Here is a 23,505-nt window from a genome sequence, read left to right on the forward strand (position 1 = left end):
CGATTTCATCACCACAACCATAGCTATTACACAACACTGGGACAGCAGACCACCTGGAAACAGGAAACCATCCACCTGCTGAAATGCACCTGGAGAGCTGAGAGCACAACCCAGGGTGTGATTAGAGCTCAGACGCAGATTCTTAAACACAGCTATTCTGATTCCCTGTTTCTGTTTTTTAGAGAAGATAAAATGAAAACATCAGTGAGATTATTTGCTTCATTTCTTTTTACGACCCTTCACAGTATTTCTTTCAGACATACATACTGTTTTGAAGAGGCACTGAGTCTGTCTCCAGGTGTGCGGAAGTGCCTCCACTCCTGTGTTTCTCACGCCCCCTCCCACGTGCCCATCCCCTTCCCTTCCTCTGGAAACTGTTGCTAGGAGCAACCCCCATTGACAGCGAGAAGGTTTCAGAGACCGCAGGCTCCCCCAAGCTGAGCCCTCTGTGCTAAAAACACCCTGTTTCCCACGGGGGCTATCGGAGACTTCCCACCCCCGGGAAGCATCTGCGTCAGGGTCCTGGCAAAGACACCTCTGAAGGAACGTGCTGCTGAGACAGCGGCTTGAGCTTTGCATCCCCTCCCTCTGCGCAGTTACTCCTTTAGCTTACTTTTGGAGAAAAATGCAGTGTGAGACTTAAAACCCAAAGCACCTCGCAGAGCTTCAGCAAAAGTAATGGACTCAAACATGAGGATTTATAAATAAGATTAACTCTCAAGAGCACGTCTAGGTATGAAAGAATTGTGATACGGAGAACTCTGTCACCTGGAGATGTGTTACTGTCACACTTATGCTTCCCAAGGAATGGCCACTCTTTGAAGGTCACTGATGGTCTTTAGTGTTCGTTGATAATGCATGTTTCCAATTTTTAAAACTAAGAACCATTGATGGATTTCCATTGTTTATGGGATGAAGCCACCTGACACTGAAGACCTTTTGCAATCTGGCGTCCTTTAGGTTTCCAGCCCACATAATGCCATTCCCTCAAACACACCCTAACAGCAAGCTGCTGGGGGCCACCCCCTCTTTCCTGGGTGCCCTATGTCCTTTTACACTTCCAAACCTTTCTTACTGCTTCTCTTCGCTTTTTGAAATGCTTCTCTCTTCTTTTTAACTTGAGAAGAGTCACTTTCGTGATAGCCTTCTATGCTAAAATATACTTGGCCTCTGTCCCAGGTTCTGGCACGGAGCTCCCCAAACCCTTGGAATTTCCTGAGAGTTGGGAGTGTCTTTGAATTGAGTTAAACTGTGGGGCACTCAGCTGGTGTCTAAAGAAAATGAGAGAATTGCTTGGTGGTGTTGAAAAACATTCCAGAGCCTCATTCATTTTTTTTTCTAAATGAAGGTAAGTATCCACAAGGTAATATTTATCTGTAAAAAGTGTGAACTTTCAGAACAATTTATTCCCATTGTTCCCAAGGAACAATCAACCACCCTAAAGTGGTGATAATTTTCAAAGCAGAACTTCTAAAAGTGTGGTTATGACATTTGAAGAAGTAGGACTCATAACTAGTACAATTTTTCATCAAGAATTTATTGGGGAATTGGCCCCCACTTGAGCCCAATCAAATAATAGAAAAGTACTGGAAGAAAAATGACAATTAAGTGCTTAAGTGTTTAAGTGTTTGATAGATGACATCCGAGTCCCTATTTCCTTTCTTAAATAATGAGGTGTTTAGGGAATGACAGCTAAGATAACTCAGTTCATTCTAAACAAATTTACTCCTGAACTGAAACAGAAGAGAACTAGGTCATCCTACGTAGTAATTCCTGTAAGTTCAGTAGGGCCTGGGGACCTCCGGGCTGAGTACAGGGAGCCTATCTTGTTAGCTGGACACTCTCTGCAAACGTGTGAGCGCGGAAGTAATTTAGAGAATGATGCCCCTGTTGTGTTGATCTACTCTGTTCCTGGATTGTCATGAATCAATTTCATTTAAGTGAAAACCAGGTTAATCTTGGGGAGAGACAAGAGAACGGAGGCATGTTCCCTATTTTTAAAGTAGCATATGTTAAATAAACATTTATACCTTTCTTCATTAATCAGCTAAGACCACCCTTGCTGAAAGTCACCTATTCTGAGAAATTTAAGGCTGTGTTTGGTGGAATTAAAATCTGCCTTCAACATGTGAAGATTTACCTCAGTTAATTTTTATATAAAATGGCAAAAGATGAAACTTTCATACCCACCCCCCCTCCACCACCTTGAGAAAAGAATCCTCTGGAGATCACCGTCGCTGAGGTAACGTGGTCCTGACACACTGGTTTTCCCAGGAAAGAAATGACATCAGTGTCCTGACTTAGCGCCCCATGCGACCCCCTGCTTCTAACAGAGGCAGCTAGAGGCAGGGTTTCAGCGGCACCGCAACCACAAGGGTCCCGCAAGTGTTTAAAGCAAGAGGCAAAGGGCGGGGTGCCCCCTCCTGTGGAGTTTCCCACGCCCACTGGCTCGCATGTGGGTGCAATTCCAAAGTACATTTTTCTCAGAAACAACCTAAGTCACTTTGGTTAATTAATAATAATTCATTCCAGATTTTCTTCACGTGTTGAAAATCGTTGCCCTCTGTAAGAGTGACTGAAATTCTGCCTCATTAGTAATGAAAATGCACAGTTACCAGATATTCTGGAAGAATCAATTCATGGGCCTGAGCATTTGCAAAATCAATACTATTGCAATGCAAAGAAAATTGCCTTTCATAGGGTGGATAATTAACATTATAAATCGCTTAGAATTAATTTAATATTCACTTCATCTTTACACCAATCCCATAAATGATGCAGATAAATGATCCTCATTACACACGATGCTCAGAAGATTAGTAACCAAGGTCACTTGATAATCAAATCTAGACTCTGGGTCTTCTCTTCCTAAGTGTTGGCCCTTTTAAATGTTTCACTATCCCTAATGAATGATAATATTCAAATTCCCTGAAAGGGGAGAGTTCCATTCTTTAAAGGAAATAAACGTGACTGTGATTTTGAAGTTACAAAATAAAACCTATCTTGGAAAGCTCTTTGACAGGCAACCAGTCATACTTCTGACTTATATTGAGACATTTTGGCTTATTTACGTCTCTTCCAAATCTTTTTTTCTTCCAATAGTGCTTAAAAGTGGTGCCTTTAAGTAATGTATTTTAAATGATCTAATGATATTCAAATCAATTGAATCAATAGATTCAACCACATATTTTGTTCTGCTATTGTATATTATCTGTTATTGCATATGGTCTATACAATTTAAAGCTGTAAAAATATGAAATGTGTGCATTTATTTTATGCAACATATGTGCATTTCAATGTCTATACATTCTACAGAAAAAAAATAGTAAACACTAATCTTATGCATGCTAAAGAATTCAGAGGGAAGTGTAGTGATGCCTGCAATTTGCCTTGAAGGTATCAAAAATATAGATAGATTAATGGATGGATAGACAGATAAGAGAAACGTGACAAAGGATATGCAGTAAATATTAATGGTGGAACATAGGCAATGGGTATTATTTTTAAATTATTTCAACTTTGTCATATGTATGAAAATTTTCCTGACAAACTGTTGGGAAACAGCAAGACTTCTTATTTGATGTAGGTTTGATTTATTTTGTGGAGCTACCTAAAAGCAAGGGTAAGATATTTCTGTTAGCCGGTGATTTTAATTGCAACGGAATCATAACACAGATAGAGACAAAACCAGATGCATACAAAGAAATTCAGACACATGCAAGGAAGTCCAGACCAATACAAGTTACACCATGTTCCGTGTTGAACAAGCATATTTGTAGTATAAACTTCATACCTTCACACGTCGGGAGAGAGCCTTCAAACTGCAGTTGTGAGCCGAGCATACAGGTCAGCGTGTCCGTCCCGGACAGCGTGTACCCAGGGTGGCACTGGTACTTCACGGAGTCTCCTGAAGGAGCCAGCACAGCATATACTTGAAGATTCTGTCTCCAGGACACGCGGCGTGGGAATGTATTAAACACGCATGCGGCTTAAGTGAGTGCGCAAACTGTTTCTGAATCAAGATCGGTATTCATGTGTCGTCTGTTTAATGAAATGGTGCCATTTTCAGTTCTTAATTTATAAAAATGCCACCTTAAATGTAACCAGTATTTCTACAGAAATTATGTAGCAGATTTTCCTTCTTTGACTGATGTGTCTATGTTCATTTCCCTTTGCCCATGACTACTAAAAAAAGAAAAGGAAAGAAGGAAGGAAGGAAAGGAAGAAAGAAAGAAAGAGAGAGAGAGAGAGGGAGGGAGGGAGGGAGAGAGGGAGGGAGGGAGGAAGGAGGGAAGAAAGAGAGAAAGAAAAGAGAAATAGATGCTTGGGATTTAAGGTTGTACAACAGAATGGCTTTAATGCATCCAGAGAGGGCTATACAATGAACTTGGCCTAATTAGCACAATGTTCTCATTAACTAAGCCCTTAGGAGTAGAGCAGAAATTAGGTCACATGGTTTGACCACTGGTCTGAAACAGGGTGTGACAACAGGACAGAGTATTTGTAACTGAGACAGAGAAATCCTGCATCACAATAACTATACGGCAAACATACACCACGGCTGGTTTCCTAATGTGACCTGATGATTATTTAATGAAACAGATCATTAATATAAAATGAAAAAACAGAATCTCTAAATATTATCATTAAATGTATTCACCAATTGTATTCCAGTTTCAATGAAAGGTCAATGTTAGACTAATCATTATTTTAGCTACAAATGATTTTCTTCTTCTCGTTCATGAACATGGTTCCCTAACTAAACACCAACATCTGTTTAAGTCTGTCTCTGAAAACTGCTTTTCAGGAGAAAAATGCAAACTACTGAGTGATGTAGGGGGAAAATGTGCTCAAAATGACAAAAGCAAAATTCAAACGGAAAAAAAACACTGAAAATCATGGAGATGAAGAAAGAAAGATATTTACTCAGTGCATGACCTCTGTGTATATCTCTCTAGCAAAGCTTGAGGAATATTTCTGACAAATACTCATTTACTTGACCGACTACTGCAGTTGGGTGGGTGTAAAAAAGGTGGGTTGAGCTAATGATGTTGTAATGAAGAAAACATTACCTATTTCAAAATCCTCATCCTCAGTAAGCATTTCTGCCTGTGGAACTGCTGGGGGAGGCTGACATTTCTTGAGCTGGAATGCTACATGGTTCATAAAAAACAATAAGAGCAATTACATTTGCTGAATAAACAGAAATCTTACAAAAAGCATTCCTCTTACGTTGTGTTGTTGTAATGCTTAGGTACAGGAACATGTCTGTATTTGTAAATCATAGTTTTACGAAAGTCTTGAGCTTCAAATGCTTACAGAATTACTTAATATCAAGGAATATCTAAAATTGAAAGGAAAAAGTATAAAATTTAAAATATTATAATGTTTAAAGAAAAACACTTTACATATATTTGGAATTCTGCAAGAGAAATGGTTCCACATCCATGTCTGGCTCTGACATGGTCCTCCTCTGTCTCTTGTCCTGAGGAAGTCCATGTGGCAGGCCTCATGAGAGATGAGGGACTGGTATCTTTTTCCCTAAATTATTTAGCATTCATTCTCAAAATCAGTAAAGACTGGCTTTGTTCCCTCTGCAATCACATGACATTTGCTATCGAGGTTCATCTGAAGACAGAGATGAGGAAATCTATGAAAGGTGCTAAATGTATTTCAGTGGTCTCCATATCAGAGTTTCACATACAATACACTTATCTTGGAGTAAATCCAAGCTTACTACAAAAGAGATGGGAAATAATAAATACATCAGGAAGAAAAAAGGGTCATGGGAACCTCTGGCATGAAATGCGAGAAAATCCTATTGGTTCTCGGTTGGCAGAATCAAGGAACCTTAGATGGAAACAAGGTTTATGTCGACGCTATGAGAAAAATCAACTGGAATTCTTTGCCTTCATCAACAGAGCGAAAGTACACTGACCATGAAAATTGAGGACAAAGAAACCTCCATTTGAAAAGTCGCTGTGAAACTTCAGCAGGACTTGATTGGTGGAACTGTACGCTGTTTCCAGGGCTGTGTTTCCACTGAAAACTCCCAGCTGAGGCGAATTCTGATCGGGACCATCCCTAGGAAAGAGAAGGGGAGTCATCTGAGGAGAAAGTTCCTAGTTACAGCTTAGATTAACAACCAGTCGGGCTCCATCTCGGTGAAAGACGATGGTCTGACCCCAGGATCCATCTGCAAAGTCTGGTCTTCAAACCAGAAGCTCGGGCTCACTTGTTCCTTCCACAGCCGACCTTTTCTGAGGCATTTCTGAGACCAGGTCACATTTATTCTAGTGACGGCAATGCCATTTATCAGCTTCTTCTCAAATGCTCACATTTTAAAGTCTAAATTCAGAGTGTCTCTTTAATCACAGGTGAGATTTATGGAGCTCTTGCTACTGAATTGAAATATTTTAAAAAACTGAATAAAATATTGCTGTCTTCTAGATACCGTGTTTAGAAATATCAAGATACTTAATATTCACAGTTGATGGGACTCCAGTCTCTCTGTCTCACGCACATTCGGACAACAGGGGCTCATTCCGCTGTTGTTCCCTGATGAAGATTTTCCTGCTACCTCCTAAATCTACCAGTTAATCCGAGCAGACCTGCTGATATTATTGTGTGGATCTTCATTTGGTGTTGTCTGTTTTGCTTTGCTTCTGAAATGGCAGCTTCATGTGGTCAGTTTAACCTTTCAAGTTGTCCATTCCCCCTCATTCCCATGACCGGGATGCCCCTCCCTGTCAGGCTTATTTCTACAGCCTCAAAGGCTTCTTGGACTCTTCTCCCTTCTCGGCCAGCTGACATGCTTCCCACACAATGAGACTGCGTATTCTGAAACCAGGATCTGGTCTTGTAATTCTCCTTCTTATAACCCTAAGGTGAATCCTTGTTGCTCTAGGATGAAGCCTGAAACCCTTAACATGATTTATGAGGTTCTGTATGGTCCACCCTGCTTACCTGGCCAGGTCACCTCTTCTCTCTGGGCTCTCAGGAGACTTCAGCCACTACACACCTGGTGTCTCCCAACGCCTGCAACTCTCCCTGTTCTCTTGCCTTACAGATTTTCCAATAAACTGAACAACAACTACATTTACGACAACTTTGCCAACACACACACACAACACACACACACACACACACACACACACACACACACCACACACACAACCTTGTTAAGTGTGATTACTCCTTGAGTTTTCAGGGCAGTTTCTTCCAAAAGCACATCCTGGCTCTTCAACTCTGGGTCATGCCCCGACAGTACGCTCTACTTTTTCTACCATGGTTTGACAGAGAAATTGTCATTCCCATTTCCCACATAAACTCTAACCTCCAAATGCAAAGGTAGGAATAGTCATTCCCATAGATAGGAACATTTAGTCAAGGAGAGTTTAAGTCACTTATCCAGACCACGTGGCTCATTCGACAGGGAGCCAGGGCTACATCCCCATTTAGTATCCCCTACACAGCACATGGGAGGGCGGTTCTGCAAGGTTTATAAAGCACGGAGAGAAAGCTGTGTGTAATCATTTCTGCAATCATTTCTAGAAGCATCAAATTCTTATAATGGCAAAGGATCCTATCAGCTTTTTTTTCAGGAAAAACAGCCATCACACTTAAAAATGAAAAATAAAACAGGGAATTCCCTGGTGGTCCAGTGGTTAGGACTCCGTGCTTTCACTGCTGAGGGTCCCGGGCTCAACCCCTGGTTGGGGAACTCAGATCCCACAAGCTGCGTGGTGCAGTCAAAAAAATAAATAAATAAAAATTGAAACAGAAAACAAAAATGAAAAATAAAATAATCATGGGATAGTCTCCTATATCGAGAGTAATCCTGAATACCTCTACCATGTAGTAAAACTCAAACACAGTACCTAAGGTTTCTTCTCTGTAACTCTAGATTTACTTGGTAACTTTCCTTTTTGATATTTACCTAACTACTCCATTTCTAAATAGATTTAAGTGACCCGTCAGTGGTTACAAGAATGGTTTATCACAACGACAGATGGTGTTTCAGGGAAGGTTCTCATACCAAACAGCGATGTAGTCGTTGACAGCTTCAGTCTGCAGCAAGGTGAAGTTGATGTAGACGCCATGACCGGGTGGCACCATGATGAGCCAGACACAGTCCTTCAGAATGGGGTACTCGTCCGGAAACCCAGGGGAATAGATGGTCCCGTTCTGAGATGTCACGTTATACCCGCAAGGAGCTGAGAAGGAAGTAAGAAATATCAAGCCCACACAGTCCACTTACAAAGGATACAGTGAAATGTTTCTCAGTCTCTAAGGTCCCTCAGGCAAAATTTTCCTTCTAAGAAATAATTGTGAAATATCTCTCAGGAACTACTTTGTCAAAATAATCCCCCTAAAGTCTTAAAACCTTGGAAGAATTATACTTCTTAGCTACGTTATCTAGGTTTCATTTAATATATTCTCCAAACATTCAAAATACCCTTAGGATAAAGTCATTTCCACATAATTAAAAAGAAAGAAAAAATCCTTAGTCAGCTGTCTCCTGTGACTGAGATGATAATCCGTTGGACCATCTGATGCAAAAGGGATGTTGAAATTATGCATAAATATTTAACTGAAAGACAATTTTTTTTTTTGTTTCAAGTGAGATTTCTAAAGCCTATTTAAACTGTCTAAAAGAGAAGCATCTAAGTCTATTTGCCTTGAAACAAAGACATAATCAATTCTCCTCAGATCTACACCTGGAGAAATGAGATAAAATTACGTAAGTGGTATTTTATAGAAGCACTCCCATATCTCACCAGCTATCAATGATGTGAAGAATCCCAATACTCAAAGAGTCCATTTTTATTTTACTTAATAAAGGGATCATCACTGTTGCCATGGAAATTATTTTATTTTATGGAAAAATGAAATGACCATACATGAGCAGAAAATCTGAGACGTATTCTTTAATTTAGATTGTAGAATAATACATCAAAGTCATAGACAAGTAAAACTAAAAGCCAATAGATGCTATAAGAGTGTCTGTTACTGACAGGAATCTTGCGAGGCTTTCAAATATTTGCCACAAAAGTCATAAAATTTAGGTGGAGTGAATAAGCTGAAATACATTTTTATTAAAAGTTCAAAAACAATTCAAAATGATGACTGATGAAATACCATGAAGCACTATATGACACATCAACTATACAGATGCACCCTGATTTCAAAGGGGTTAGAAAATGTACCAGTGTCAAGTAGATTGAATCAGCCCGAGTTTTGGGTAAATTCATTAGAAGGGGCTGTGGAAAACATTTTACAAGTTTTATAGCATAATTATAAGTGGGGTTTGGAGTCAGACAGACCTTGACGTGTAACCTAGCAAAACAAAGTATACAGATACTTATAATCTTTAAAATAGGGCCAGAAACCACGTTGCAGTCACAACAAGCTACGGTGTACCCTGAAGATGCCATACTTTTTCTCAGCTGCAAACGTCATGCCCTTGTCCACCTGCACGAAAAGCCCACATGCTTTTCTCCTACCTTGCTGCCCGGTGAACTGGTATCTTCCTTCAAAACTCAAATGTCACCACCCCCTGAAAGTCTCTCCTGGTGGCTTGGGCTCCAAGTGGCCATGGTCTACAGTTCACGGCCAGCTGTTCTTCACCATTAGACTAATGTCAGCAGGTGGGAGTCAGGGACTGTGTCCCCACCCCCACCCAACCTCCTTGCATTAATCCTATTGCTGGGCTCGGATCTCAATAAACATGGACAACAAATAATTGAGAGACTGAAAATGAGTGAGACAATGAATAGAAAACACTTTAAAAATAAGTGTGTTGACAGCAACATCCTTTTTGACCCACCTCCTAGAGAAATGAAAATAAAAGTAAAAATAAACAAATGGGACCTAATGAAACTTAAAAGCTTTTGCACAGCAAAGGAAACCATAAACAAGATGAAAAGACAACCCTCAGAATGGGAGAAAATATTTGCAAACGAAGCAACTGACAAAGGATTAATCTCCAAAATATACAAGCAGCTCATGCACCTCAATATCCAAAAAACAAACAACCCAATCCAAAAATGGGCAGAAGACCTAAATAGACATTTCTCCAAAGAAGACATACAGATGGCCAACAAACACATGAAAGGATGCTCAATGTCACTAATCATTAGAGAAATGCAAATCAAAACTACAATGAGGTATCACCTCACACCAGTCAGAATGGCCATCATTTAAAAATCTACAAACAACAAATGCTGGAGAGGGTGTGGAGAAAAGGGAACCCTCTTGCACTGTTGGTGGGAATGTAAATTGATACAGCCACTGTGGAGAACAGTATGGACGCTCCTCAAAAAACTAAAAATAGAACTACCATACGACCCAGCAATCTCACTACTGGGCATATACCCTGAGAAAATCATAATTCAAAAAGAGTCATGTACCACAATGTTCATTGCAGCTCTATTTACAATAGGCAGACATGGAAGCAACCTAAGTGTCCACTGACAGATGAATGGATAAAGGAGATGTGGCACACACATACAATGGAATATTACTCAGCCATAAAAAGAAATGAAATTGAGTTATTTGTAGTGAGGTGGATGGACCTAGAGTCTGTCATACAGAATGAAGTAAGTCAAAAAGAAAAAAACAAATACCATATGCTAACACGTATATATGGAATCTAAAAAAATAATGGTTCTGAAGAACCTAGGGGCAGGACAGGAATAAAGATGCAGACGTAGAGAATGGACTTGAGGACACGGGGAGGGGGAAGGGTAAGCTGGGATGAAGTGAGAGAGTGGCATGGACATATATACACTACCAAATGTAAAACAGATAGCTAGTGGGAAGCAGCCGCATAGCACAGGGAGATCAGCTCAGTTCTTTGTGACCACCTAAAGGGGTGGGATAGGAAGGGTGGGAGGGAGATGCATGAGGGTGGAGATATGGGGATAGATGCACACGTATAGCTGATTCACTTTGTTATACAGCAGAAACTAACACACCATTGTAAAGCAATTATACTCCAATAAAGATGTTAAAAAAAAAATGTGTTGAAGCCATTGGGCTGACCTACCTGATGTGTGACTTGAGGTTAATCATTTGGTATTGATTTATAACTCTAAGGTTTCCCTTTAGCATTCTGACTCCTTAATTTGCATCTAAAACCACACTATTTGGAGTAGTACTCTTCCCATTGGGGGGAAGAAAACAAAACAACAAACAAACAAAAAGCACGGTGCCCACCTCTTAAAGGTCAAAATAAATGATATGGTTATTTTCTTGGTAAAACACATTCTGACATTATGTCACTTAATATATTTGCCATGATTTACCTATGATATTCAAATACCAAATCCTTTCACTCATGTATTCAATGAGTGTTTATTGAGAGTCTATTATGTACCAGACAGTGGGGCTGGAGCTGGGGATACAGCAAAGACCCACAGACACCCCATCCCTGCCCTTGCAGACCTCACTGCACACCATGTAGTGATGAGGAAAGATGTTAAAAGCTAAATAAGTATAACATTCAACTTGGGTAATAATACTGTCAATGCACACATAACGTTTTCTCCAGGCAAAATCCTGCTGTGTGGCCTGTAGTGAGAAAACGTACGGCCCTACAACAGTGAGTCAAAGCTGCATCTCCATTTTCTCTGGCCTGTCCAGGATCTCTTCCCAGAGGCTTTCCCCTCACCTTCGTGGCACCAAAGGTGTATTTTGAGTTCCATGTGTGAGCAGCATCTCAGGTGAACTCTGAAGCAATAGTGAACCTGTGATCTAGCCCACATGAAATGCATCCACCCCCATGCTCTCCCTGACGGTGAGATTCAAAGACGACCCTCCAGTGGAGATGAATCACAACCCCGGGGTGGAGCATCCAGTCACTGGAGGGGTCCCTGTACCACAGCCAACCACCTATCTGCCAAGCAGCCTGGTCCCAGCGGGAGGGGCAGGCAACCCAGCAGCCAGGAGAGAGACCATCGGGGTATTGTGCACTGCACTCCGCAACTGGGAGTGATACAGATGCCGCACTCGCCTCCACCCCAGGGGCCAGAGTCAACACACACGTATCCGTCTATGTATCCATGAGCATACACTGAGGCAGCACAACTTATAAGAAGAAATACATGCAGTTCTGGCCTTCTTCCCTGTTCTTGGCACAGAACTCCTAAAACCCTCAGAATTTCCAAAGTGATGAAGATCAAACTGTCTTTTATTATTCATAACAGGCCCCTTCCAGCCACACCTGAGTTTATGTTAATGCGGTGAGTTGGAAAGCCCTGAAGCCTGGGGGCTGGTTGCCCGGGGAACCAACCTGTGACTGGAGGTTCAGCCCCACCTCCACCTCTGGGAAGGAAAGAGGAAGGGGGGGTCGACTTAATCTCCAACCTAAGGGCCCAGGATTTAATCAATCGTGCCTATGTGATGAATCCTCCTTTAGAGAAAAGAAAGGAGGGGTGGTCCAGAGAGGTTCCGGTTGGTGGAGGGTGGAGCTGTGGGAGGTGGGACGGAGCACCTGGACAGGGCTGCAGGCCCCTCATCTCTTCCACCTGGCTGCTCCCGGGCTATATCCTTGGTATTGATAATTAGTTACCTAGTAAGTAAAATGTTCAGTGGCTCCAGCCAATTAATCCAACAGGAGGAGGGAACTATGGGAATCTGCAGTCTATCAGAAGTACAGGTGACAACCTGGATTTGCATCTGAAGTTGGGACAGGGACGGGGGGCAGTCTTGTGGGACTGAGTCTAACCTGGGGATCTGAAGCCGTCACCAGGGAGACAGCATCAGAACTGAGTTCCCGTGTAGGACATCCATCTGGTGTCACAGAATTGCTTGCTTAGGAAGAGCTCACACACTGGTGGCCAGAAGTGTCAGAAGTGCGAGTACTGCATGTAACTCTTTACACATACATCTATGTTAAGAATAAAAAGCTTAGTTTGGGAGGAAGGATTGCTGTGAGAAGCATAGCCAATCAAAGTCCTCAAGTTATTTCTATATGTATTTCTCCAGAGGAAAATAAGTACATACAAATGATTAAGCTGTCTATTTCCATCAAGTTCTAGAGACAGCTTAGATATACTGAATATGATGCAGGTGAGGCATCAGCTGAATGTCTCAGCAGATGTGGATTATTACCACCATGTTAAAACTTTTTAAAAAGACCTTAGAAGTATATCTACATAAATATTTCAGTGTTAAAGAATTAATTAGGTCAACAAAATACTTTAAATTTTGCACTATATGTCTAAGTGTAGATGCATATTTAATTATGAAAACATTTAGTAAATTAATAAGCCACAGCCTTCTTAACCATATTTTAACCCATTTTTAAAAATTGAGACTTCTTAAGTTACAGTAAAAATAATGGCTTAAATTTCTCAGGTCACTTTCAGAGATATACTTTCATTTATTTATTATAATAAGATCACACTTGTAGTCCAGATTTTTTTCAGATAAATTCAGAATATACTAATTTTACATAACAGATTCTTATGCAAATTAGCAGCATATTCATACAAACCAATTTAATACACACTTGTGAAGCTTGATGGCTTAAGATTTAAAATTCTTGGATCTTAATTGTCTGAATTGCTCAGTTTTTAATAAAGATGTCCAGAACTTGTTCAAAGTATCTTTTTTTTTTTTTTTTCCTAAGATTCTTCTGAAGTCTACAGGGCTGGACCTTTGAAGAGTGTTTTTCAGTACACTTGCCCTGTATACCAAGCATAAAACTGAAATGATAAACCACTCTGTGTTAATAGGATACATTTTAGGTGAGGATATTGGATAATCAGAGCGTCTGCTGGTGTCCCGTGAGGGGCCTAACTGTAGTTTACTTGAATCCTGATAGGCATCTGAACAGCCCACCATTCTCAGGAAATAGGACACTTTTTTATTTAACTTTTTGGAAATGCAACCTTTTCTAGATAAAATAACTTTTGTTTTAAAATAACACCCCCCAGTTATTTTTTTAGAATTTAATCTAATATGGAAGACATTAAAAACATCTTGGAACACTTGCTTTACAATATAAGAATTTTACATGGATCTTATGTTTTGATTTTTTATTCTGTCTATGACATTATAGGTATGAAGAGACACATAATGGCAAAAGTATCTAGTAGTAAAGAATCTGACCTTACCTAAAGAAAGGTCTGGCATTTGCCCTGGATTCTGGGAGTTAATTTTTTGCCATACCTGATAGGAGTGTCTTTGTTTCTCCTGGGGGCCTGGCCACATCCCTTAGTCTTAGGATGGGGCTGGCCTGCCAGAAAGTCCAGCCCTGCGATTTAGGGTGGGGCCTTTGGGTCACAGGATATCAGCTGGTCTGGAAACTGATTATCAACCACTAGATAAGCAATCATCAGTGATGCCTACATGAAGGAGACCCAATAAAAACTCTGGGCACTAAGGCTCAGCTGAGCTGCCCAGGGCGGACGTTCTCCATGCATATTGTCACAAGTCATTTCTGAGGGTGAGGCACCCCCTACATTCCACCCTGTGCATCACTCTCTTGGATGATTTTAATGTCTTTTTCCTGTTATAAACGACAGTCTTGAGTATAATAGCTTATTGAGTTCTGTGAGTCCTACTCGTAAATTAGCCACGCTTCAGGGTGGCTTGGGGGCAGTCCTGGAACTTTCACGAGGTACCAGGAGTCTTGGGCTGTCTTGGATGTCTGGAGGATTTTAGCTTCATGGTTTGGCCAACTCTGGGTAGCATTATACATCATATATCATCCAAAAAGATGTATCTTGTTATCTTCACACTGACAAAATAATTCTAAGCCAGCAATTATTTCCATGTTGGAAAGCTGGATTTGAAAAAGCAATGTAATCTAATTAAATACATAATTCTATTTTTTTATATCGAGCCAAGGAGTCTCCTATTTACATATGAATTCAAAGGATTCCGGCAAAAATTGCAAGTAAAAAGGGCTTTCAATCCTGACAATTCAAAGTAATTTATATATATAAATATATGAATTTTTAAATGGTGATTAGTACAAAAAGTTTCTAAAGTGTGTTAATAAAAAATACCAGATATGCTACTCCTATTCTTAGTTTTAGAAAATAATTTAAAATGCTATTTTATGTTATTAAATTTGTAGTCAACTAAAATAACTATTTTTAAAAAAAATACAGTGAATGTTTTTCTTTTATAGCTGTTTATATAATGACAAAGAATGGAAAAGTACAGGTGAAAAATATGATTTAAAAAGTCTACCAAGTTGCTTTTATTTTTTTTACTTCTTCAGTAGAAATTCAAAACAGACAGATGCCTTCCCCTTTTTGCCCCTGGGGTATAAGTATTTAGCATTTCAAAAGTTGGTAACTTCATTATTTTTTCATTCAGAGGTACTGTATTTATAATGTTAGAACATTAGGTTTATGGTAACTTTTCTATTTCATATGCTTTCTTCATAAACAAAGTACTTGATCTATTTAACTTAATATTGTAAAAATTTCAGAGTCATCATAAAAATTAGACAGCCAAACAGGAGCTTTAAAGAAGTGATTTCTGCTCAGACTAGGGATATTCACTGAAACCAGATCTGATCTTCATGCACCAGTAAAGGACCCTACTTAATTTTTTCCTAAGGTTGCTCCTGCACTATGTCTTTGCTCACACTACTGCTTCTATCTGAGATGGTCTCTATCTCTGAGTAGCAAAATAGTACGTGTCCTTCAAGGCCAACTACAAAAATAAAGTCAGTTTTCTGAAATACAAAATCAATATATGATTATTACAAAAGTTAAACAATAGAAAATATCTAGGGTGAAATAGAGTACTCTTTTCCCCTCTAATCCAGCAATTTGGTAGAACTACTGTAAAACTAAGCACTGCTCTAGTCATAAAGATTTCCCAAGCAAACACCATCTTCTGTATTTGTAACTCATCAAAATGCTCTTTGTGCCTGATTTTGCATAATAAATATTCATGTTTATTGTTCTGTTACCCTTGTAGTTTCCTTGAGGGCAAGACCTATTCTTTTTTTTTTTACCTTACTGGCATATGATACATTCCTGAAATACTAAGTAGAATGAGTTTAACATAATAGATTGCCAATAAAAATTTGTTGAACAAATTAATGAATTCTCAAATACATTCACTTAATATTTCAGGCACCATTATACACATGAAAACTTAAATTGTTTCCAAGAAAAGTGATTAACCTACCATCACACCTTGGAAAAGGGTAGTTCCAGTTCCTGTTGATCCCATGCTGACAGGTGAGGACTCGGTGGCCGATTAAAATGTACCCAGGATAACACTCAAAAGATACCGACTGCCCCACACTGTAGTCCGAGTTGATCATATACCCATTCTGAAAAGGCGGCGGGTCTGGGCAGTTCTGTAATCCATAGGCTGGAACAGACAGACAGAGCCCAGCTCAGGAATAGCAAGTGCAATTAGTCTGGAATTAGAGGAGGGATATGATGGCGTGCAGCTTCTTAGAGTGAACTTTTTAGACATGAGTTTTAAACAAGGCCTTTACTAAGTTCCCCATTACCATCCTAAGTTAAAACAGTAATTATTATTAGTAGTAGAATTATACAATTTGCATTTAATGAACACTTACTGTATGCTTTAGAAGTTACATAGCCCATACCAAAAATAAATTTGACAATGCTTACCTTAGAAAAAAAATGTATGTGGGGAATTTAATGAAAAAAAGAAATATAGATGATAATAAAAAATGCCTTTGTAAAGAACATCAGGTGAACACGGACCTAAACGGTTTTCTTCTAATTTAAAAGAAAACTATCCTAGCACTCCTTTCTAAGTGTTTCTAATTAGGAAACAGGTTGTTGTTTTGTTGAGTTCAGTTAATGTTCAGTGCAAATAAAATAAAGAAATCCATTTCGTTTTCTTAACTTTCTCCTTAAAAGGAAGTGTAGAATCATTACGCTAGCCATTATGATCTATCAGTACAATCTCTTTATAATACATTGTTTATTGTGGTTTATCACTATATCACTAAGTCTTTTGTGTTCCCTAAAATAAACTCTAGGTAGGTTGGTGGATAGTAAATGTTTGCAGACTGTGTAATTCAGAAATGTACACATAAATCAATGAGAGTTAACAAATGCATAATTAGGTGTAATCTCCTGATATTGAAAGCAGCTCTTCTGCCCCTTTCCTGTTTGCTCATTTCTGTTCCCCTCTAACCTGATTATAGGAATGAGATCACTAAGCAACTGAACATAACTCCTGACTTACGCTCTCATGCATGCACACCATGCCTTGCCTAACCTGTTGATTCTTTTCCTAGATTAAAACAGGTAAGAATGAGGAATTAAGCAGTTAAAGAATGACTAACTCTCCACACCCCAAGAGCCCCCTTAGCAATCCTGCAGGCAGGTCATGCAGACGAGAAAACATCTGAAGAGAGAGTCAGCTGGTCTGCACGTAATGGACAGTGATGCAGAACCCAACCTCCTGCCTGATGACTCACTGAGATTCTCCCTCCGCCCTTTTCCCTTTAAAAACTGTTATGACGGAGCAGAATCTTGGGAGTTGGTCTTGGGACACGAGTCCACCTTCTCCCCAGATTGCCAGCTTCTCTGATTAAAGCACCTTTCCTTTCTACTGACACTTGCCTCTTGATTATTGGCCTCTGAGTGGCGAGCAGCCAAACCTTAGTTTGGTAACAATATCGAATCTTAAAGCTAAATCAGCCGCCTTGTCAACACCTTCTTACCTGCTCTGGTAGGAGGGTCATGCGTACTTCAGAGAAGTGGAATCTCACCAGGTCATCATCTAGTGTTTATTTATTTTATTTATTTTTAATTTAATTTTATTTTTTTATACAGCCGGTGCTCATTAGGCATCAATCTCATACACATCAGCGTATACATGTCAATCCCAATCACCCAATTCATCACACCATCACCCCACCCCCCCGCTTCCCCCCTTGGTGTCCATACGTTTGTTCTCTACATCTGTGTCTCAATTTCTGCCCCGCAAACCAGTTCATCTGTACCATTTTTCTAGGTTCCACATATATGCGTTAATATACGGTATTTGTTTTTCTCTTTCTGACTTACTTCACTCTGTATGACAGTCTCTAGATCCATCCACGTCTCAACAAATGACCCAATTTCATTCCTTTTTATGGCTGGGTAATATTCCATTGTATATACATACCACATCTTCTTTATCCATTCGTCTGTCGATGGGCATTTAGGTTGCTTCCATGACCTGGCTATTGTAAATAGTGCTGCAATGAACATTGGGGTGCATGTGTCTTTTTGAATTATGGTTTTCTCTGGGTATATGCCCAGGAGTGGGATTGCTAGATCATATGGTAATTCTATTTTTAGTTTTTTAAGGATCATCTAGTGTTTAGACTCTGCTCTTATACATAAAGGGGCTGGGAGCTCACTACTGACACAGTAATAAAGCCACTCTATGAAGAACCAACACAGGAGGAACTGCAGTTCAGCTTCTCCCTGTGATGCATTCCTGCTGCAAACAGACCCGTGCACGATCCCGGCACCATTGTTCTCACAGTCAACTGAAAATGGAATAATAATGTAAAGGATGCAAGTGACTGCCATGGAGGTCCTTCACGTGGCGAATAAAGTAAAATAAACATTTTCATTGTATATATAATTAGTTTAACCAGGTGATCACCATTGGTGAGTTTAAATAAATCCTGAAAAATTATATGGTCTATGATTTGTGCCAGGCATTTCCCAGAGTTTTAGACTTAATGTTTCTGTACTTAGAACCTGGAATAAAGAGGGGGTGAAAGAGGATGCTGGTAATAAGATGAAAGGGACAACATCGTAGCCTGTGTGATAGCTGATGGACATGTGAACGTGTGTGCAATGGAGCACTATTTAAGCAGATTGTTAAGACTGGAACACATGGAGTACGTGGCTTGGAAACTCTCAGGTTAGACTTCACGGGCAGGTAAGGGTTAGACTATGAACTGGCCTCTTTTCATGGTACAAGGATTGGATAGTTCCATAAAGATACTCCTGGGGCCACATGGAAAGATACCAACCAGGTCGTATTACAAGCGCACTTGCAATGTGAGAGATCAACGTAGTTGCTGTTTGGCGTTTGGGGTTTCTCTTAATTAACATTTGCCAAATGTTAAACATTTGCTATAGAGGACTACTATTAATAGCTTTTTCTTAATGAATAAACTACTGAAATGGTATTTTTCTCTTTAAAGTAACAATATGCAATGCCAATGAGTCAACTGGGTAAATCATTTATGGCAATGTGATTTGCCATAAAATTTTGGGAAAGCAATTTGAACAGAGCCATAAAGAATCAGTTTTTTAAACATTTAACCTAGTAATACCATTTACAGAAATCTCTACCATGAAAATAATTTCAAATAAAAAGCCAAATCTTTAAATATGTTCATTGCATCATTACTTACACTATAGTAATCTAAATGTCTAAACAAATAAATTATATTTTGACTCATAAATACTGAAGAGGTAAGATGTTGTAATGTCATATCTTCCAATAGCCACAGAAATACACACATATACATATAGATATATGCAGTCATATATGTATATATATATTTATTCATTTATATTTTCAATAAAGATACTGCACAGCTCACAGCAAGATACTACAGTTAAACCCTGACTATAGTTAGCAGGTTAAAAATTCCTTAATTTCAGTATCTTATATTTGCAATTGTATACGTCTCTGGACAAGAGTCAGATAAGCAGTTGAAGAGTGATTGGGAGCAAGAAAGCAGAAAGCAGAGGATGCAGCGGTGGCCAAGGTCTGGGAGCATCTTGACATAGTTCCTGGCACTGGCTCCTCCAGGGTCCAGAACCAAGTAGAACCTGGAGGTAGAAGATCCCTCAGGGTGGGAGTGGGGAGCCTCTCTCTAAGGGAGGCCCTGTACCCTCCATACTAACTCATAGCCACACACGCATGCACACCCACGCACGCACACACGCACACCCCCCCCCCACACACACACACCTGTCTCCTCCTTCCCCATAATGTGCCTCTCTCCCTGGCCCACTTGGCAATCACACAGCAAGGCTGCCTGCCTCTCCCAAGGACCACCCCACTCGGAAGGCCATGAAGCAGCCTTTTCCTGAAAGCCAGGCCTGGTAAATATCCACAGTGCACGGTTTCCCTCCTCGCAATATTGCTGTTTGAGTTAAAGTCCCCTTATAGACCTGTGCTCAGAAAAAGAACAGAGACTCCCATGCTGCACTTCAACTATTAGCCAGTTTCCTCCTTTATCATACTCTTTTCAACTGAAATCAGCCGCTTGTTCTCATTCTTGTTTTGCTTGAAATACAATAAGTCCTGTTGGAGAAATGAGGCCTCTAATACATCAAATATAGCTGCTAATGATAAAACTTAAAAAGTAAAATCAAAAACGGATTGCCAGTTTCCATGGGACGAAAATCAAATTAAACCATGTTCCACATCACCCTGCCCTCCCTGAAAGATTCTGTTCATGCTCTAGCGGTGCCCTTAGGGTATCAATACAAGAACCAATTATCACAGTACATTATAAAGGAGGTAACGGTAACAGAGATTCCTGATGATCAGTCACGTGAAACAGCATTTAGGACAGACCCACACACACATGCTCCACACGTTCATCACACACACTAATAATATGTCACACAATGCATTTCCCTACATGTGTTATGTGGTTTGTGGCATAATTTAAGACCGGCATTCAAGGTCTCTTTAGGGATTTATAAAACCAGCCTATTTCTACCCGTCATCTAAACTCTGTGAAAGGGACTGAGATAGAAATTTCAGGGTTGCCTTTCTAAGTCCAACAGCTCTATGTTACCCTTGATTAAAAGAAAAAATGTTTTTTCTTTCTTTTTTTAATGGCACTAATGCAGTTGTCCTGTATAGGAATTAAAGGATAAAAGAGAGAGAGAGAATGCCAGCCCAGGTAGGCAGGACTATAGTTTTTATTACCTATTCATTTATTGAGTAAGATAAAAATCATGTATTGAGTGTCTACTAGGTTATAAATACTAGTTACAAATGGAAACTAGACAGAAATGGGTCCTGCTCTCATGAAACTTACATTCTATTTAGGGAAACAGACACAAATAAATCAATACGTTGGTAATTATGTAAAACAATTGTACAATTGTAAGTTGTGTAAACTATTATTAAAAAAATAAACAAGGACTGAAATAAAGGGGAAAAAAGCCCAGGATGAAAGTAAGTGAGGGTGATCAAAAACTGCTTCCTTGAACAATTAATGCTGAAATTGAGATCTGCGTGGGGAGAAGATGCAAGTCAGGCAATGCCCAAGAAAGGGAGACTCTTCAGCAGAGGGAACAGGAAGGGCCCAAGGACAGAAGGAAGTCAGTTCTCTGAGATAAGGTGGGGAGCTCCAGGAGAGGAGCTCCAGAGGCCGTCCTCCCAGAGCCCGTGCCCCTGTTCATGGTCTACAGCTTTTACAAGGGGAGAACCTAGTAGTGAAATGTGCCAAGCCACAGGAGAGGCATTAGGACATGTGTGCAAATGGACAGCGACATGTTTTTAAAAGCCAGGACCCATTCTTTATCACATAAATCACATCTGCCAGGCACAAGACGTAATACAAAACCCACAGCTCATTTCAGAGTTTTCTTAAGAATTTACAATCCCAATTAAACTTGTTTTCAATTGTGAATTATATACTAAGTATAAATATCAGTGACACTATTTTTAGGTCTTTGTTCTAAATCTCTTATTTAATGGAGTCCTTCACTATTTAAATATCAATATCAATATTCCCAAATTTTCAACTAAGTCATAAGTCACATTCTCTTTTTATAAAAAATGTCTTCCCAAAGTTTGACTCATGGTCACTTACACAGTGATACATGCATTGATCTACAGGACTATTAGGTGTCTGAATTAAAGTAACTAAAAAGAAGTAATAAAAATAATTCTTTAGTATGCAAAAAATAGATGAGTTTTGGAAGGATTCCCATTGTGTGCTGCTTAGCACAGGTGCAGTAGATTTTTTATTACCTGCATTGTCGATGTCCATGTACCTCTGAATATCTGTGATGTGTCCATACACCTGGTTTCAGAGGTGGGACTTTAATTAATGTGACCTCTGGGTTTGAGAGTGAAGAATCGCTCAACCAAGTGTCAGACCCTCATCTAAGCACAGTTTTGTTCTTCTGTACTCATCACTCATGGTCATTAATTCCCATTCACTCACTTTAATAATATAACACATTTTAATTTGAGAAAAAAAAACAATTAAGAGAGAAAAAGAAAAGACCACTTCACTGGAATTTGATAAGGAAGCCACTTCTAGCATAAAGAGAAGTAAAAATCACCATTTTCAAACAAATTCTGTTTCAACTGAAGGACATAGAGTCCTTCATATATTTCATATATTTTCATATATTTCCATGTTTGACAACTCCTAAAGACTTTTTGAGGTGTTATCCAGTTGTTCTACAAGATCTGTTGTCAGATCTATCACTGAAAAGTTGAATTAGAAAGGGAATCATCAACCAACAGAGAAATAGGTTTTGAAGCACGTACAAGAGCCTGGAGGTCGTTTTGTAAAATAGTAGAGGCCCTGGGATGTGCTAGAAGGGAGCCCAGGGACTTGAGCTGGACCTGGGTCTCTCATCTAATGGATCTGGGATGCTGACCAAACCACTTCCACTCCAGAGGCTCATTTCTTCATTTATGAAAGGAGAATGAAGATACCTATCTTATTCACAAGAATTAACAGAGATAATAAACGCAATGAACATGGTTTGTATATATCAGTTCAGCAAGGTTAAGTCTTGACTGTAAGAAATGTCTGGTTTCTGTGATGAAATTCCCTCACTCCAGGAGGAGCTCTTGAGCCACTTATCAGATGGGGGCAGACCAGCGGGGAGAAGCAACTTCTAATACGGGGATTGTGTGAAATACTTTAAGAAAACAGCCTCCTTACAGGGAGAAGAGACTGCAGTCTGCATCAACATCTACGCTGAATATGACCTCCAAGCCCTTTTCAAGTCCTCGGCTTCCTCTCAATGAAAAGATTAATCTGGTCATAGAAGTGGCTAAGGCTCGTGTTGTAGTCAACGGAATTTCTCAAAGGCACACATACACAAACTCACCAGTTTCCCAAAGTGGCTGTTATCATGGCTAGGATAACACATCACCTCCCTTTGTAACGATTGTCCACCTAAATGTTCTGTGTTCCTTATGTGAACACCTTGATTCCAGAACCTACTGATGACATCCACCTACATTAAGGCTGCAGCCAAACCCATGCCTTTCCCACTGCCCAAAGGCTCCCCTGCAGGACGGTTCACCAAATTGCTTGTTCACAGTTGCAACTACAATTGTGTCTTGTGCTTTGACCAACCAAGGATTAAGTGCCCAGGAATCCTTTTACACAATAGCCTTTACCTGGTGGAGAACCTTTTATTTCGAAGCAAAGGAATTGTTGGACTCACTAAGATTACAGACTCACACATCAGACTCAGAATCCCTTCACTGCATCAGGAGCTTGGGGAGGACTGATGAAGAAGCACACGGCACATC

The 23,505-nt window shown here is 39.8% G+C and overlaps 1 protein-coding gene across 2 annotated transcripts in view; it reads right to left on the reverse strand.

Moving 5' to 3' along the window:
- The window catches only part of CSMD1 (CUB and Sushi multiple domains 1), a 1,746,885-nt gene that overhangs the window by 111,310 nt on the left and 1,612,070 nt on the right, over positions 1-23,505 (reverse strand). For both annotated transcript variants that reach the window (XM_049704254.1, XM_049704253.1), the window contains exons 42-46: positions 16,162-16,350; positions 8,039-8,216; positions 5,939-6,084; positions 5,073-5,153; positions 3,794-3,907 (exon numbers count right to left, since the gene is read on the reverse strand). In XM_049704254.1, the coding sequence (XP_049560211.1) occupies positions 3,794-3,907; positions 5,073-5,153; positions 5,939-6,084; positions 8,039-8,216; positions 16,162-16,350 (708 nt within the window). The remainder of the gene's footprint in view (positions 1-3,793; positions 3,908-5,072; positions 5,154-5,938; positions 6,085-8,038; positions 8,217-16,161; positions 16,351-23,505) is intronic.

The sequence above is a fragment of the Orcinus orca genome, chromosome 21 (assembly GCF_937001465.1).
Source record: "Orcinus orca chromosome 21, mOrcOrc1.1, whole genome shotgun sequence".
Lineage (NCBI taxonomy): Eukaryota > Metazoa > Chordata > Mammalia > Artiodactyla > Delphinidae > Orcinus > Orcinus orca.